Source organism: Gossypium hirsutum, chromosome D02 (genome assembly GCF_007990345.1).
Source record: "Gossypium hirsutum isolate 1008001.06 chromosome D02, Gossypium_hirsutum_v2.1, whole genome shotgun sequence".
NCBI lineage: Eukaryota > Viridiplantae > Streptophyta > Magnoliopsida > Malvales > Malvaceae > Gossypium > Gossypium hirsutum.
The window spans coordinates 1,367,091-1,385,512 of NC_053438.1; the positions used below are offsets into that span (position 1 = coordinate 1,367,091).

General features: G+C 31.0%; 2 protein-coding genes across 6 annotated transcripts; both read left to right on the plus strand.

The window, feature by feature from the left end:
* Window positions 1-578: 578 nt before the first annotated feature.
* Window positions 579-3,383, plus strand: LOC107943686 (SWR1 complex subunit 2). 2 transcript variants are annotated; one of them, XM_016877470.2, is made up of 7 exons: window positions 579-916; window positions 1,107-1,182; window positions 1,321-1,364; window positions 1,447-1,693; window positions 2,825-2,917; window positions 3,013-3,180; window positions 3,263-3,383. In XM_016877470.2, exons 1-7 carry the CDS (start codon window positions 849-851, stop codon window positions 3,278-3,280), a joined length of 714 nt encoding a protein of 237 aa, XP_016732959.1. In that variant the 5' UTR covers window positions 579-848; the 3' UTR covers window positions 3,281-3,383. The 2 variants fall into 2 exon arrangements, with proteins under 2 accessions (XP_016732959.1, XP_016732958.1); XM_016877469.2 differs by having other exon boundaries at window positions 582-916; window positions 3,295-3,383.
* Window positions 3,384-5,751: 2,368 nt separating this feature from the next.
* On the plus strand, window positions 5,752-17,734 carry LOC107943687 (zinc finger BED domain-containing protein RICESLEEPER 1). 4 transcript variants are annotated; one of them, XM_041087985.1, is made up of 14 exons: window positions 5,752-7,165; window positions 11,867-11,916; window positions 12,333-12,956; window positions 13,497-15,282; window positions 15,421-15,455; window positions 15,542-15,659; window positions 15,736-15,861; window positions 15,960-16,132; window positions 16,233-16,315; window positions 16,439-16,550; window positions 16,726-16,818; window positions 16,934-17,014; window positions 17,087-17,316; window positions 17,409-17,734. In XM_041087985.1, the coding sequence occupies exons 1-14, from the start codon at window positions 6,016-6,018 to the stop codon at window positions 17,554-17,556; spliced, it is 4,809 nt and encodes a 1,602-aa protein (XP_040943919.1). In that variant the 5' UTR covers window positions 5,752-6,015; the 3' UTR covers window positions 17,557-17,734. The 4 variants fall into 4 exon arrangements, with proteins under 4 accessions (XP_040943919.1, XP_040943920.1, XP_040943921.1 ...); XM_041087986.1 differs by having other exon boundaries at window positions 15,978-16,132; XM_041087988.1 differs by lacking the exon at window positions 11,867-11,916 and having other exon boundaries at window positions 5,972-7,165; window positions 15,978-16,132.
* The last annotated feature ends 688 nt before the right edge of the window (window positions 17,735-18,422 follow it).

Genomic DNA, 18,422 nt, shown 5'->3' on the forward strand with positions numbered 1-18,422 from the left:
ACTACAATATCTAATCTCACATACATGATTATTTTACACTAACGCAGGTAAAAGTACCATTCATCCAAACCCACATTTACACTTAAATACTCAAAAAGACAAAAGTAACCATTCATCTTAATTTTGAAATAGCAAACAAACCCACAAGACACGGGCAATGATGTCAAGCCTCGATGAAAAGGGGTTGTGGCATGAAACTCGGGCCGCTGGCTGCTGTGCTGGAGCACCCCTTGCTACTTTGGGCCAGCGCTAGTGAACTTGGTTTTGGATCAATGCGTGATTAGAGATTTTTTTTTTCTTTTTATCGTCCACAATTAAAGCTTATTCCTTATAAAATTGGGAACAACAAAATAATATATATATTTTTTTGTAAAGAAGAATAGCTTTAAGCATTGTGAAAATAAAATGCGGTTTAAAGTATTCTTTTTAGCCACTAACTTTGGGAGAATCTTGAAATTAAAAAAAAATTCATACCTTTTATTTAACTTTTACGTAATAGTCCGTGGGCCCTATTCAATCTTTTGGTTCGGTGTATTGACCTAATACGGGTCTATTACATTATGAAAATACCCCAAAATATACTAATTTCTATTTCCTTCCTTTTCTCAGTTTAGGTGTTGCTTTAGTTTTATGCCCTGATTTACCCTCTCGATTCACGCTTCTGTTTTACCCAAAATCCACCGTCTTCTGTTTCTTCCTTCTAGCTTTCTTCTCCACTCTCCTCGCCGTCTTTTCCTTCTCTTTTTTACATCTCTTTGGCATCACAACTGGACTTAGAACACCGATCAGAAAGCACCCTCCATCTCACGTTTTCCGGCGAAACTGGTGAAGTTTTTACTATTGTGTCCATGGGAACCGGTAAAGAAGATACAGCAGTCTTCCTGGATCGTGCTTCTCGATCAACCAGAGGGAGAAGGTGAATCTTCAACCTAAATTAAGATAGGATTCCTTTTATTTAGAGCCACAATATTGGGAGTAGCTAGAAATTATGATCAGTTTTAGGTTTTGATTAAAGGATTCAGAGGCATTAAAGTTTATTAGTTTTAGGTTTTGATTAAAGGATTCAGAGGCATTAACCCTTTTTCTGTTTGTGGTTCTCTCCTTAGGAGGAGAATAATGTCAATTACGAAGAAGAGCCAGAGGTTGCTGATGTGTTTGATAGTGACTTCGATGAAGATGTTTGTATTGCTCTTTTCTCTACATTTGATTTAATTCATTTTCTATAATTACTCTTCCGTTGTAGGATATCTTTCTGTGCTAAGAGAACTTCACACCTTTGGTATCTTGAAAATTGACTCTCTTCTATGGCTTGGCTGCTAGGAACCTGAGCCAGATGAGGAAGTAGAAAATGATGCAGAAGAAAGGTTTAGCTTCTTTTACCTTTTTTGTATTGTATTTACATCTCCATTTCATTGCCCTTATTTTTATATTTAATCGCCCTAGCAGGTTTCGCACAAAGAAGCGTCTGATATTTCCTGGAAAGCCTTCTATGAAGAAAAAGAAAGTTCTTTCAAATTTAGATGGTGATTCCAAGGATGAAAATCTTACTCAAAAGACTTCCTCTACACAGCATCATGATGCCCCTGATGATGCAGAAGGTGAAAGAATTATAAGGAAATCTACAAGAACTTCAGTCATTGTTAGGCAAGCTGAGCGAGATGCGATACGTGCTGCTCTGCAGGCTACAATGAAGGCAAGTTTTTTGTTTATTTTTTTCTTCTTTTATAGGAAAATATTTCTAGTAGACATTGTTATATCAAAAATGGGAAAATAAAATGGATCATGGAATTGGTTACTGCATATATCTTTTCTAACTGATATTTATATGTGTATAAATATATATTCTTTTGTATATAGATGAGATCTAGTTTAAACTTAAGCAAAATAATACAAGAAGTGTTTTCATAACGACTGCTTTGAGTATTATACCATTTGATGTTTGTTCTTGACTGTACTCTTGTTCTTGAAGCTTGAATTTCACCGGTGAGAGACTTGGGTATATGTTGGAGGGAGCTTAGGGGGGATGATTGTCTCAAAGTGCCATAGTATTTCCTAGATTCCTGATGTGTGAATTGACGTCTTTGTACAAGTAAATGACATTCCTCCCTTACTTTAAAAAAGGAAAAGAAATAATATAAATAAAAGGAAAGTGTAAATCAAACCGAATGGGCATCTCAATAATTTTTCTTGAAGTACCCATCTCCAGCACTTGTGTCCAACATGTGGATATGGAGTTATTACCTCTAAAGATCGTTAGACCTTGTGTCCAACCATGTCCAGCACTTGTGTCCAACATGTTTTCTGTTGCCTTAGACCTTGTCATGCTACTTCTAGCAACAGAGTGCAACTTTATTATCTATGTTTAGATAATTATACATAGAATGTATAAGCTTAGATTATTATACATAGAATGTCCTAATAAAGATATCAAGAATTTCACACTACACTTTATGCACAAATCTGAGTGTTGGTTATCTAATTGAGCATTGAAATGCATAGCTTTTTATGGTCACTTGCACTTGTTTTCCCCTCCATTTGAGGTTTGCATTTTCTTTGAGACCATAATGTAGTTAGAAGCAATAAAAAAACAATCACTGTCTTTTACAGCAACTTCTGTAATCCTTTGGTTGAAACTCATGAACTATTCAGAAATGTGAAACTGTCAAGTTGTACACGGTCAGAATTTGAGGCATGTCTGTGTGTGTATGTATTGTTTGATTGTATAATTTGGAAAGAGAGATTGAAACCTCGTGCTTTCTTTGAGTTTATGCCTTAACTTGTATGGAACCTTCATGGTAGTAATTCTGAATATATCTTTGGGCAGATTGTTCTGTCTGGTTTTGCGGCAGCAGATGAACAATTAAGGCTCACGACTATGGTGTTCAAGAACATCTTTCCGGATATTGATATCAATACTGTGAGTTCACTTAGACTGTTAAATTATAGTATCCAAAGTGATCTCATTTCTTTTCTTCTTCCCTCTTTAACATTGTTTGGACATGAATGTTTCAGGTTAAACTTTCTTCTTGCCAGAGGATTGTGTTGCTTAACTACAATAAAGACACGAAGCTTATTGATTTTCGACATTATTCTATCAGACTACAGCCTGTTGGTGTCTCGCGTAGAATTCAAAAATTCGTGCAGAACCATCAAGTGCCTGATCTTCGGAATCTTCAAGATGTGAGCGACTTTGTATTGTTATGAGCTATACGTATTTATAGTACTGTCCTTTTGAATGGTATACTCTTTGTGATTCGTTTAGTTCTCCTCACACCTTTGATCTATTATATGAAGAGCGGGTTATGGATCAGAAAGCGAAGCTGATGAGGAAGCTGCAACAGTTACTCTGACTAGTGATCTTAGTCGAGTTAATCGTGCCTCTACAAAAAGCGCAGTTAAGCTTCAAGAAATTGGACCTAGAATGACTCTCCAACTCACCAAAATTGAGGGTGGACTATGTTCTGGTGAAGTTATGTTCAGTGAATATGGTATGTTCATCTATCCATGTGAAAACAAGAGAAGAATAAGAATTTATCTCGAAAAAGAAAGAAGTCTCTTAACCTTATCATTTACATGCTAGATTATTTTGCTGAGACATGTTCTATAACGTGCCTTTATTCAACTAGCATATTTATTTAACTATTTTGTTATTTATCAGGCAATGGTGGCAATAAGAAAGAGCCAGGCAATGAGGGTAATGAAAAGGAAGACGGTGACAATGATGGCCAAATGGAGGATAGCGATGAAGATGATGAAGCGGATAACGAGGAAGATATGGAAGAAAGTGAAGAAGATTAGTGCTTTAGCAAAGTGGAAGGTGCAATACAACTTCCATTTTCTGATTAAATGACATGGCACTTGACATTAGCCATGTTCTTTACATGGGGAAGATGCTTATCTGGACTGAGGATCTGATAAGCTTTTGTGCCAGTTAGCCTCTTGTTTTTGCCTTTTTACTTCCCAGCTTTGTCTGTTTCCTCCTAAATTTTGGCTTAAGTTTGTTGTAGAAGATCCATAGATTTTGATATAAGAAAGAAAAGGCTATATTTTCAACTTTTTTTCTCAAAATATTTGTACTAATAAATCAATTCACGTTCCTTATGTGCTAATAATATTTTAATAGCATGAACATTGGCATGGTATCTCAGCATGTCAGAGAAAACTCCCTGCAAGCAGTAGAAGACACAATGAGAGGTTAAAAATATCTGTAGGCTTATATTTGGGAACATAACAGATACAATAAGGTAATACATATTAAGTTGATTCTGAACCTATTCTATTGAGAAATTTAAACAACATAGATTATAAATTATATTTAATAATAATTATTTTAAATTATATTTTATAGTATTATATATTATGATTTTAGTAAATTCATATAATAATATTTAATACTACATAGATTATAAATTATATTTAATAATTATTATTTTAAATTATATTTTATAGTATTATATATTATGATTTTAGTAAATTCATATAAGAATATTTAATACTAAGAATTTTATCAAATTATATATTTTTATTAAATTATATTTTATAATAATTATTTTAAATTATATTTTATAGTATTACATATTATGATTTTAGTAAATTCATATATTTTATTAAATTATATATTTTTATTAAATTATAATAATTATGTTAAAATATGATTAAATTATTTATTATTTATATTAATAATCTTATTAAAAATTGATAACAATAACAATAATCATCTACCTAACAAAAATTCTGCAAAGAGTATTCTAGTCATTTTAGTTTTTTTCCTTATGCTATTACACATCTTATTACATTCAACCAAACACAAGAATACCATTACGCCTCTATTCCATTCCATTTAACCAAACAAAATATTTACCTATTACGTCTCTATTTCATTACGCATTTATTTCATTACACCTCTATTCCATTACAGCGAACCAAATGTGCCCTTAGTTTTTAAAATATTATTTTAGAATAAATAATAATTTGGCAAATAATTAAATCCAAATGGAAGCCAAAATTTGAAAAGGCTGTATCACATTATTTCCAGAACCACAAGGAAAAGAAGAAACTTCAAAGTTGAAACAGTGTTTTCCGCGTGGAGTATCTCCATCAATCAAGGACTCGCGATTGCTTTTACTTTGGGATAAACTAACTTTTAATCTTTGATTTTGATATTTTTTTAATTGAGTCCTTAATTTTTTTGGTTTACTTTATTTTAGAATTGGATAATTTTTTTTAAGTTTTAGGTCATGTGATGACATGATAATATGATATTATACTATATTATCACTTAAAAAATATATTTTTCTTTCCGTTTTAGGAATTTTTATCTATTCTTATAGTACTTTTTTTAGTCTTATTTATACAAGTAACCTTAGTTTTACAAGTGATTTTATGGATGATTTTGTAGTCGTCCTCTCTAGTTTGATGAATGCTCTAATCTTTTTTTTATTTTTACCCGCCGCTTTAGATCATCCGTGGTTGATTTTCTTATCGCATTAAGTGCTTGTAATCACTCTATATATATCGTGCTTGAATTGTGATAAAGTCAATTATCAACGAGTTGAGTCATGATATTGAGGATAAAATCTTTAATCTGTTGTTTGAGTTTGTCTTTTACTATCTATGATGAATATTTATTATTTTTTCTTTAAATTTTATGATTCCTTTCATTAATTAATAAATTTACCTTTAAATATATATATATTTATAAAAATTAGATAATAACATCACACCATTTTAGAATACAAAATCAGGGATCAAATTTGTGAAATTCTAATATTAATGTAGAAAAAAAAAAGAGAGAGTAGGTTGAGATATTATATATTTAATTTTCAGGCAGGTAATTTGTAGGAAGAAAAAAGAAAAGTCAAAATAGAAACAGTGACTATTCCGCGTGAGTGATCAATGACGCGCTTTTCCTACTGCTTTTGCTTTTCCTCAGTGATCATGTTGCTGCTTTCACTTACTTTTCTACTATATTTCTCTTCTGCTTTACCCAAACTCTGTTGAATCTCACCTTCTTTCATGGCTTCTTTTTTTGACATCGACACCGACACCGCCTTGAGATTGTTACTATCCTGCGCTGAAGCTATTGAAGAATATGGGGATCTGAAAAGCGCCGATGCGTTCCTTCACGATATCTTGATTCTTGCTGATCAGGGAACCTCCTGGTTTCCAAATGAAATAGGAGTGGTGAAATACTTTGCCGACGCTCTGGTTCGCCGAGCCTACGGACTGCATCCCGCTTCTTGCTACTTTACTTTCCCGGTGGATCCTGCACCATATTATCATTATAACAGCTACCATATTAATGGCGTCATAGAAAAAGTTATCGATGATGCTTTCATGGGAAACAGGCGATTGCACGTCATTGATTTCTCCATCCCGTATTACTACAGGTTTGAGAATTCAGTTCTTCGTACACTACCGAACTTCTTCGGCGATCCTCTACCCGTCCGTGTAAGTTACATACTTCCACCATTTCTGAAAGAATATGTAGAGTTCTCACGCCAAATGGAGATTTTGACTAAGGATGCCGAGGAAGTTAATGTAAAGTTGGAGAATGAATTGAAAGTGGTTTATGGCAATAGTTTGGCAGAAGTGGATGAATGTGAAATAGATTTCAAAAGAAGAAGAGATGATGAAATGGTGGTGGTTTACTATAAATTTAAACTTGATAAGTTGGTAAGAGAAGCAAAAGCAATGGAGAGAGAGTTAGCAAGATTGAAGGAGATAAATCCGACGATTGTAATCATGCTAGACTTTTATTCTAATCATAGCGACTCCAATTTCTTGACATGTTTCAAGGATTCATTTCAGTATTCCTTGAAGACTCTTGATTACTGGGCGGAGTTGGACTATTATCTTGGAGAGGAGTATGGGTGGGAGTGCAACAGAGAGGCAGGGGAAGGTAATAATATAATTAGGCGGCACCCAACTTTGACAGAATGGCAACATCTCTTTTCAATGGCTGGCTTTAGTCGAATTCCATTAAACCACAGGAAAGATAATCTTAGCGTTGAGGATGAAAGTTGGTTAGAAATAATGGGGGAGAAAGAAGAGTGTTTGATTTTAGGTTACAACGGATGTCCAATGTTTTTCTTATCGGCATGGAAACTCAAAGTTAAAGATGGACACTTCAATTCCATTTCCACCAACCATACGTTTGGACAAGGTATTCTTTTTTTCTTCTTTTCTTTTTTCTTTTTAAATTATATAATAATTTTGCAATTAAATTGATGGTTGAACCACCAAATTATCAATTTATTGTTTTCATCAATCTTTTGATTCAATCCAATTTAAATAATCTTAAATTATATATCAATTTTTTTATGCATTGAAAATTTATAAATTTCTATATTAATAGTCAACCATATGATACATCCATATTAAAATAAATTATTTTAAAATTACTAAAAATAAATGAGTTAAAATAAATAATCTTAACTTTCTATACTTTTTTTTTCATTCAATTGAGCTTTTAAATGTTAAAATTTCAATCAATTGTGATTTTTCTGTTAAAATTAAGGTCAATTGTTAAATGGTAATAGTCACCTTTTTGTGTTATTTTCATCACATGGCATGGAAGGATTGCGACACATGGTGAAAACTAATATTTTATTAAAAATAATACAAAAATATACAAAAAAATTTTAAAAATTACAAAAAAATTTATTGAAAATATAGAAAAGTGCACAAAAATGATAAAATTATTATAAATAAAAATAAAAATAATTAAAAACTTGCAAAAATATTAAATATTAAAAATTAAAAATGATATAAATTGCAAAAAGAAAATGTTTTAAAAAATATGAAAAATATTTAAAAATATAGAAAATAATAAATTTTAATAAGTTAATAAAAATATAAAATATTATAAAAAAAGTATAAAAGTTATAAAAAAATTTAAAAGGATAAGATAAACTAAGGTGGAAAATAAGTTGAGAAGTCAAGTGACAACTAAGGCTGTATATAAAATTGTAGATATTTATATATATTTAAAATATTTGATATAATTTTTATTTTTTTAAAATTTTCTATTATTTGTTGAATATTTTTTTGTAATTTTATACATTTTTTTTGCATGTTTATAATTTTTATAGTTGTTTTATGATTTTATTTTTTATGGTTTTTAAATGAAAATATCAATTTTTTGGTTATGTGACATAATCTTAATGTACCACATGATGAAAATAATCTAAAAAAAATAGTAATAGACTTACCTAATTGAAATTTTAATGTTTAAAACCTCAATTGAGTTAAAAAAATATAAAAATTGAATTGATTATTTTCAAAAATTTCAAATGTTTCAAAACCTTTATTTTATTATATAATATGATTTATATATTATTCTCAATGTATACTAATAATATATCAAATATAGATTATAAACACACGTGAAAATGAATAACTTACATTAATTTCCACTTACATGACTTTTTGAATCATCAATTAAAATTTAATTCATAATCAAAAGGATTTACAAAAATAGTTTATAATTAATTTGATTTAGTTGAAATTAATTAACTGAATTATTCATTTAACCAAATTTCTGGGTATATTGCATATACAAAATTAATTTATTTTAATTATAGCTTACATATTATTAGTTTAATAATATTTATTTTATGTTAAAATATATATTTAGGACATGATTAGTAATAAGTTGAATTCAACAGAAAGTGACCAAATTAATAAAAGTTGATTCATTTGTCCCGCCCGGCCCGATGGCCAGCCCGAAATATGAGAGGGTTTGAGAAAAAGAATAGGCCTGAAACATGATTTTGGGCAAAAAACGAGGCCCGTTTAGAAAATGGACCGAGCCTCGGGCAAAAAAAATTTGGCCCGGACCCGGCCCGGCCCAAAAATATATTAAATATATATTTTTTTTATTTTTAAAATATACTAGTTTTAGTTTTATTTTAAGTTACAAAATGTTAGATTTTGTTACAACAATTAATACAATTAACAATTAATAATTTGATATAATTTGATAATTTTACTAATAATTAATACAATTAACAATTAATAATTTTACTAACAAAATGTTAGTAACAATTAATAATTAATAATTTGATATAATTTGATAATTTTAGTAACAATTAATACAATTAATAATTTTACTAACAAAATGTTAGATTTTACAAAATGTTGATTGGTACAAAAAATATATAATTTGATACAATTTTAATAATAATTAATTTTGATAACAATTAATTTTAATAACATTTAGTTTTAATTTTAATAAAAATATAATTTTAATTTTAATTAAAAAAGGGCCGGGCCGGGCCGGGCTCGGGTTTTATATTTTTCCCCCGGGCCCTGTAACAACCCTTACCCGAGACCGTTGCCGGAGTCGAGTATGAGACGTTACTTGACTTAATTTAAAAGTTCAGGGCATAAAAGTTTACTTTTAAAAGTTATTTCATTGTTCCTAATAAAGCTGTCCCCCTACGCAGTAGTCACTAAATTAATTAAAACTCAAGCTACGAAACTCAAAATTTATATCCGTAAATTTTCTCTGAAACTAGACTCATATATCTTTTTACCATAAAATTTTCAGAATTTTTGGTTCAGCCAATTAATACAGTTTATTAGTTAAAGTCTCCCCTGTTTCAGTAACTGACTGTCCTGACCTCTTGTCACTAAAATTAAATTTTCTCTTTGCACAGACTTCATATGGTGCTTCCACTTATTTCTACTTAAAATAGACTCATTAAGGAATTTAAATATATAATTTATAACTCATAATTCCTTTTGTACTATTTTTAATGAATTTCTAAAGTCAGAACAGGGGACTTCAAAATCATTCTGACCCTGTCTCACTAAAATTCAAATATCTAAAAGTATATAACTCTTTTGCTTACTCTATTGCTTTCATGTGAAAGTAGACTCATTCAGCTTTAATTTCATGTCTCATTCAACTTTTAATTCTATTTACACTATTTTTGGTGATTTTTCAAAGTTACATCAATGCTGCTGTCCAAAAACTATTCCATTGAAATTTTAAAAAAAAAAGTTCAATATAACCCCTTTATAATTATCTAACATTCCCGGCAAATTTCAAATCACAACCAATTTCAGTATTTCAACTACTTCACTTAAATACTAATGAAGTTCAACCAATCAACCATTTCAAACTAAAAACATGTATATCTCAATGTCTAACACAACCATCACATTCAAATTTACTTTACATACTTAGTCATTCATTCTATTACTTTTTACTTCAATTCCTTATACATGCCATATAAATCCAAAAAGTTGTTTAACAAAATCTATCGGAGTAAATCTGGATAGTGTGATTCTTAGTGTAGATCCGATCCTCCGAATGTATAAATACGTCAATCTACAAGAAACAATAAACACACACAAGTAAGCTTATAGAAAGCTTAGTAAGTTCATAGGCACAAAACATAAATCTTACCAAACATTTATACACTTATACATTATACACCATTATTAAGATTACCTGTCAACCACAATCTTTGGTGAGTTCCTTAGTATAAACTCACTACTACTTATTCTTTACCATAATTCCTTTGGGCCCATTTGTCACTTACCATCCTTGATCAAAATTAAGGAACGGTTACGGAAAATTGAGTACTTCACTTTCACTTTGCCATAGTATAACTATGGTGTTACGTAAGATCACTTATCACTTGTCCTTGATCAGATAAGTGTAGCTAGGCTACCACCTATCACTTTGTCACTTGATCAAATAAGTGTAGCTAAAGCTAACACTTATCACTTTGTCACTTGATCAGATAAGTGTAGCTAAAGCTACTACTTATCACTTTATCAACACTTATCACTTGTTCCTGATCAGATAAGTGTAGCTAAAGCTACCATTTATCACTTTGTCACTTGATCAGAAGTACTCAAATCCGGCGTTCCGCTCAATTTGATTATTTATTCAGTTTTTGCATTTTTATTTTATTCTCATTTCATCAATAAATATATATATTTCAACATACATTATATAATTCATGAAATTAACATTTAATCATTAAATTTCAGCCATATGAACTTACCTGGGTTGATTTGCAGAATTTGTAAAAGTTTAGGGACTAATCAGCTACTTTTTATTTTCCTCGACTTGTTTCGGGTTCTCGATATGATTCAAATATATGAAAAACCAGCTTGTTTCAGACCTCCTATGGCGTCTTTGCTGATAAATTGTGAAGAGATCTCTAGATTTTTCACTTTTGTCTTTGTTTTATATGTTTAATTTGTTAAGTTTCCAATTTTGCCCCTGTTTTTCCTTACATTCTGCTGATTTTTCTTACCCAACCGTCCAACCCATATAATTTGGGTCTAATTGCCTTTTAAATCCCTCCTCATTAGTCACTTAAGCTATTTAATCACAATTTAACAAATGTTACTTTGTTTTCAATTTAGTCCTTTTTAGTTAATTAACCATCCAAACGTTAAAATTTTCTAACGAAACTTTAATACCAACTCAATGACACTCTATAAATATTTCTAAAAATATTTATGGCTCGGTTTAAAATCTTCGAGGTCTCGATACCTCATTTTTTACTTTAATTATTTTAATATTTATTCTTAGTACACTATTCACTATTTCAAAAAATTTCCTAACTTCACATTTAACTTATACTTACTAAATTTATAATATTTTCTACTCATTGTCAGATTTAGTGATCTCGAATCACCATTCCGACACCACTGAAAATTCAGGCTATTACAGGCCCGGCCTGGGCAAAATCTCAGGCCCATATTTCGGGTCGGGCCAGGCCCAGGCCTAGGAAGTGGGCTGAAAATTTTTCCCCAGCCCGGCCCATGGACACCTCTAATTTGTCCTTTCTTTATTTGACTAATTATAGCATTTTCATTGAATGGGATATCTTTGTAGGTTTCAATCCAAATCCTCTGCCTCTTCAGCCTCTTCAACCTTTTCTAGAGGTATTACTTTAACATTTATCCCCCCCTTTTTTTTACTATAAAAAGTATATTTTTTATTTAAATTTAATTATAAAAATAAAAATAAAAATAAAAATATTTGAAATATTTTAATTTTTAAAATAGTAAAATTAACTATTTTAGGTAGCCTAGACTTGACTAAGATGAGCTTTCAATTTTTTTTGGTTCAATCCAACTTTAACTTATGAATACCTATCTATGTAAGAGAGAATCAAATTTATTTGAATAAGTATAATTATGACATTATGTTTTTAATTTTTTTAAATTTAGTCACCTTTCAATTTTAATTATCTTTATCAAATTAAAAGTATAATGTCAAAATTCTTTTCATTTAGAGTGTTATTTCAAATTTTCAAATTTTGTTTGTAATAATTGTTTCTTATTTAATAAATTTACAGGGCTTGATATTGAATCGATTAGCTACACTTGCTGAGATACATGACATATCAAAAGATTTATGTTGTAAATATAAGCTTTCATTGGCTTTAACATGGGCTGCTGAGGTTAACAATATGAATGAAACCATCTCGGATCCTAAGAAGAAACATGCTTTTTCTATCCAAAGTAATTCTTGCTATGTGAAAGATGGTAAATCTTATCAGTTTATGTTTGCTTCTGAATGCCTGATTAGTGGCCTCATTATTGAGAAAGCACTTGAAGCCAGGGACGGCTACCATTTTGAACCATCTGTTACTAAGGTACTTCCTAAGGTAGAAGACTTCAGATATTCCATGTTAAAGGATTGTAACATAGATGTTGTTGTTGCCATTTGTCTACAAAATCGTCACACAAGTGATGAAGTTTATATCGTAGAATTTTATTGGCCTCCAACTGAGAGTGAAATATCAAAATTTTTAGCTCTTCGAATCTTCGATGACTTCAAACATATGAAGACAACGTTTGTAACAGTAAAAGTTCGAGGCCCCGAAATTAAGTTCCAAGAAGAAGCCATTTCAAGCGTTCCTACATCTTCAAACACAGCAATGCCTTCGAAAATAGCTGAAAATGCGCATATTGAGCAGGTAAATACATTACCTTATATATTCTTATATTATTTCAACACTGAATTAATTATGGGTTAGCATTTATGGTTCTAATGTGATAATAACATTTGCTCTAAGAAGGGATGGTTCATAATTTTGACTCTCTGATTTCTATACATTCTTCATCAAAGGTTGTTGCAGCTCCTTTTAACACACCAGAAGGGCCTTATAACAAAGTCATTATTTATTCTTCCTTGTTAATGTCATAGAGTGTCTAAACATGAAATCTAGTTATTTTTTTTAACCTAATCAGTTCCATAGAAACCCATAAGGAAAAACTTACATCAAGAATCCAGCTTAATAAATTAATTTCACAGTAAATCTAGTTACCTTTTTTACAATATTGGTGGAATATCTTTTCAACATCGTTTTCATATTTTCTTCTTAAATATTGCATATATAATTATATGTAGTATCAAATAAATTTTCCCTTTGGATAAAATATTGAAATCATATAAAGTAATATACATGATTTATTATTCTCATTTTTCATAGATTATTTTCAATGATCACTCTCAGATTGTGGAAACAAAACGAAACAAACAGAGAAAGTCGTGGTCAAAGGTTTGGGAGGACTTTGATAAGTTTGAAGAACATGGAAAACAAGTAGCCAAATGTAAACACTGCCTCAAGGTGTTTACAGGGTCAAGTAAGAGTGGAACCACACACTTGAAGAACCACTCGAAAGTATGTCCTGGTAAGAAAAAACAAAATCAAGAAAGCCAGTTGATACTTCCAGTTGATACCAATGAAAGAAGCTCAACGTTTGATCAAGAAAGGAGTCACTTGGATCTTGTGAAAATGGTTATTAGGCATCAGTATCCATTAGATCTGGCTGGTCAAGAAGCCTTCAAGAATTTTGTGGAAGGTTTGCAGCCAATGTATGAGTTTCAATCAAGAGATAAATTGTTATCTGACATACATCGCATCTATAATGAAGAGAGAGAGAAACTTCAGTTGTATTTTGATCAGCTTGCTTGCAAATTAAATTTGACAGTAAGTTTGTGGAAGAACAATCATGGAAAGACTGCATTTTGTTGTTTGATAGCACATTTTATTGATGATGGTTGGGAACTAAAGATGAAGATTCTTGGCTTGAGGAAATTAGAGCATGTACATGACACAAAGGTCGTAGGTGGAATTATTCGGAGCTTTGTTTCGGAGTGGAAGATAAGTAAGAAAGTATGTTCCATAACTGTGGATAACTCTTTTCTGAATGATGGTATGGTTCATCAGATAAGAGAAAATTGTGTTAGTGAGCAGGGCTCTCTTTCTTCAGCTCATTGGTTCATCAGTTCCACACTTCTTGAGGATGGGTTTCGTGAGATGGATAGCATACATTCAAAGTTATGGAAATCCATTGAATATGTCACTGAAACAACACATGGAAAACTGAACTTTCAAGAAGCTGTAAATCAAGTGAAGCTACAAGGTGGGAAATCATGGGACGAACTTTCTTTCAAGCTGGAATCAGACTCTGACATACTTGATAGTGCCTTGAGATCAAGAGAAATATTTTGTAAGCTGGAGCAAATTGATGACAATTTTATGCTAAACCTATCAAAGGAGGAATGGGAGAAGGCAGTAACTCTACAAAGTTGTTTCAAATGTTTTGATGATATCAAAGGAACTCAATCCCTCACTGCAAATTTGTACTTCCCGAAGCTCTGCAACATGTATGAGGAATTTGGTCAACTAAAAAAGAGCAATCATCCGTTTGTTATATTGATGAAGAGGAAATTTGACAACTATTGGAGCTTATGTAATGTGGCTTTCACTATTGCAGCTGCTCTTGATCCAAGGTTAAAGTTTAGATTCTCATGTAATGAGACCTATGATCCTGAAAGTATGATGAAGCTGAAAAGATTTCGTAAAGTTCTCATGGATGTTTACTTTGAGTATGCTAATGAAGCCAAAAATCTGAGTGCATCATCTTCGGTCATGGATGATTCCAATTCTTTAACAGCAGAGACCACAAAAGATTGTATTGTGAGCTACTTCAGTAAATTTGCATCTGCAAGCAATGTTAACGAGGTGGCTTCACAGAAGTCGGAGCTTGACTGTTACTTAGAAGAAACTTTGCTTCCCTCGGATGCAGACATACTTGGTTGGTGGCGTGTTAATTCTCAAAGGTTCCCTACACTTGCAAAGATGGCTCGTGATTTCCTCGCAATCCCAGTATCAGTTTCCTCACCATGTTCGAATATTCGTGCTATGACCATAAATCCAGCCTACAGTAGCTTAGACCCTGAGAGCATGGAAGCTCTGGTATGCAGTCAAAATTGGTTGGAATCTACAAAAGAAAGTAAGTCTAACTTTGACTTTGTTTAGACCCTTTTGTTTAGCTAGAGTTTATCATTCTATTTTCCTACACTTCAATAGAGGGTCTACTTTTTAGAGTTACATCAAGTTTTCACTTATATGAATTCATTTTCTATCACAGATAATGGAGAACTTCATGAACCCATGCAAAATATGGTATTAATATCCATTGAATTCTTTTCCTACAACATGTCTAAGAATTTCAAAAGATTGAATTACATTAATGCATTTTCATTTCACAGGATAAAAGGAAAAGAAAGATGGAAGAGAATGACACTTCTACTGTAAAAGTTTTCAAAAACCGGACTCATGAAAAAGCTAGTAGTAATGGAGACATTGCTAGTGATTTCAACAAAAATGGTATTTGAACCATACTTGCCATTATTATCTGTTTTGCTACTTAAACTTGGTATCAATTGAACTGTTGAAATGCCAGATGGTAGTCTATCTTTTGACAATTGGATGGAGCCACAATGTTCTCCTTCAGAGTCTGTTGGTGAAAAAGCAGAGATCATGGAAGCTTCGGTTTGCAATCGAGATAGGTTGGAATCGTCAATAGGAAGTAAGTTCTTACGGAGAAACTAGTTGTGGAGACAAATCCAAAACTACTTAAACAATGGTTTCCTTTAACATTTGGCAATGGCTCACTCCATTGTTAAGCAAAATTTCTTGATACAGAAACTAATCATGGAAGAAACATTGCTGCCGCAATTGAAATTCCAAATTTTGATGAACCATCATTCAACAGTAATCAATTGGATCAAATTCAAAGCTCATCTTCCGAGTCTGATGATGAGACAACATTGAGGGAGCAAGGGTCATGGTGTAGAGAGGTTCATACTTTATTTCAATTTTTTTTATATACATTCCTTTACTTTTTATCCATATATTAGTGTTCTCACATTATGAATTCTAATTTCTTGTTCTTATAAGGATGTTCGGACATATTTAGTCTCAAGCTTTACAAACAAGGAGAAAAAACGATTAAATAGATGGAAAAGGAGTGAGTTGAGCGGGTATGTTGCTAGATTTTATTAGTTAATATCGGAATAAGAAGTGATGATTATATTCTACCTATATATATTATAGTTTATGTTTCACGAAAAATCTAACTATAAACTAAAATCTACTTTTCACAGAAAGAAAATTGGACGAGACAAGGAATTTCAATTAATGGGCGAGAACCTAACACCTTTACTCGTGGCGCCTCATTGTGATGAAACACTAAGAGAGTACTATATCGATGATTCGGTAATTACTTATTACGTGATTGAGCCATAAACTAGTTTTTTAATTCATATATTGTTATCATTTTTATAATTATAATTAGTGTTATGTTTTACTCATCTTCAAAGTGAATAGTTCTACCATTTAATATTGTGATTGAAGATATACTAATGATATTAATTATTAATATTACATGCAGGTCGTTAATACATTTTTTAAATTGCTTAAGAAGAGATCCGACAAATTTCCAAATGTATACATCAAACATTATTCGTTTGATTCTCAAATAGCTGTAAGAATTTTTATCCTGCCAAAAATTATTGGTATTTTTATATGAAATTATTAGTACATGATATAAAATTATATAAAGAGAGTACCATTTAACTTGTATATTTTGCAATTACCAGACTTTCTTAATAAAAGGATCCAAATTAGAAGATGAAGTATTGGCTTGGTTTAAAGATGAAAAGTTAAGAGGGGTCCATAAAGTAAGCTCAAACTTGTGATGTAATTTGGATTTAAATAGTTGATCATATCTAATTGTAATTCCTTTTTTGTAGTTGTTTCTACCAATGTGTTTATCAGCACATTGGGTTCTTTTCTGTGTAGATACCAAAGAGAAGAAGATTTCATGGTTAGATCCGATACCATCTTCTCGGATAATGTCTAATAGTTTCGAAAAACAAAAAATATTCCAGTGGTTCACACTCTATCTACTGCCACAATTTGGTTATAACGATGCAGAGAAATGGCCATTTGAAGTGCGTACTGATATTCCAAAGCAAGAAAAGTAAGATTTCATCTTTCAAAACTTACAAGTTTTCTATATTTTATTTACTTATTATCTTACATTTTTTTTCATTTCTTTTACTACAACTAAAGCTCGATTGATTGCGGAGTATTCGTGATGAAATATGGTGATTGCCTAATGCATGATGATTTCTTCCCTTTTACACAAAAAGATATGATTCATTTCCGACGTCGTATCTTTCTTGATATATACCGTGGAAGGTTACATGGTAAAAGATAGACAATTTTGCCACTTGTTTTGGAGCTGAAATTCAATGGATGTGTTTTTTTCTTTTAATGTCTTTTTATTGTTAATTTTGTGAAATCTAACCCTTTTATGCACATATAGTGTTTTCGTCCTTAGATTTATACTTATTTTCCATCGCAATTGAAATAATGTTGAGCTTTTCGCACTTTAATTTAGCTCAAGCTTAAACAATTGACTCCATTTTGGATGTTGAGTTTTTCTCTTTCTCCTTTCACTATTCATGTTTCAGAGGCTAAATTTGTTATTAAATCAATAAAAACAGGCCATATTAATTCTCTCATTAAATATTTAATTGTGGGTCACTAAAATTTTAAATTTTAAAAATATTGGTGATGAAATTGAAAGTTTTTGAAGTTAGTTGATCAAAATAAAGCCCACCTTAAAGTTAATTGTGACTAATATTTTAGTCATTATTTACGTTAAAAGAAAGCAACTTAACTCTTTCTAAAAGGTTAATAATCAAAATTAGTTTTTAAAAAAAAAAGTTAGACAAAATATATAAAATTTAAAAGCTAAATTTATCATTATGCCATTTGAAAATTTGAAAAACACTAAATTAAGATACAAGACTAAATCCATAACTTTCATAAACTACAAAGATCAATAGCAGAATTTAACTGTAAGAAAGCTTATCAATAATACGTATAAAGGTAAAAGTTTTCAGGTCGTATTAGTGGATTTCATTTCTACTCTTAAAAAATGGCATGGGTGACAAAATAACCAAACAGTAACACGTGATGTGCCACGTCTACCTCATGCTAACATACAATGACAAGCTTTTAATAGTAAAAATGAATGAAATTTTTAATAGAATGATTAATTTATTCTTTGATCTAACG

Excerpts from the sequence above, each read along its gene's own strand:
- LOC107943686 (XM_016877469.2), top strand. The coding sequence starts at position 849 with ATGGGAACCGGTAAAGAAGATACAGCAGTCTTCCTGGATCGTGCTTCT. Across the intron at positions 917-1,106 it reads CGATCAACCAGAGGGAGAAG|GAGGAGAATAATGTCAATTA; the intron begins GTGAATCTTCAA and ends TTCTCTCCTTAG. Across the intron at positions 1,365-1,446 it reads GAAAATGATGCAGAAGAAAG|GTTTCGCACAAAGAAGCGTC; the intron begins GTTTAGCTTCTT and ends TCGCCCTAGCAG.
- LOC107943687 (XM_041087985.1), top strand. The coding sequence starts at position 6,016 with ATGGCTTCTTTTTTTGACATCGACACCGACACCGCCTTGAGATTGTTA. Across the intron at positions 15,660-15,735 it reads TAGTGATTTCAACAAAAATG|ATGGTAGTCTATCTTTTGAC; the intron begins GTATTTGAACCA and ends TTGAAATGCCAG. Across the intron at positions 16,819-16,933 it reads CGTTTGATTCTCAAATAGCT|ACTTTCTTAATAAAAGGATC; the intron begins GTAAGAATTTTT and ends TGCAATTACCAG.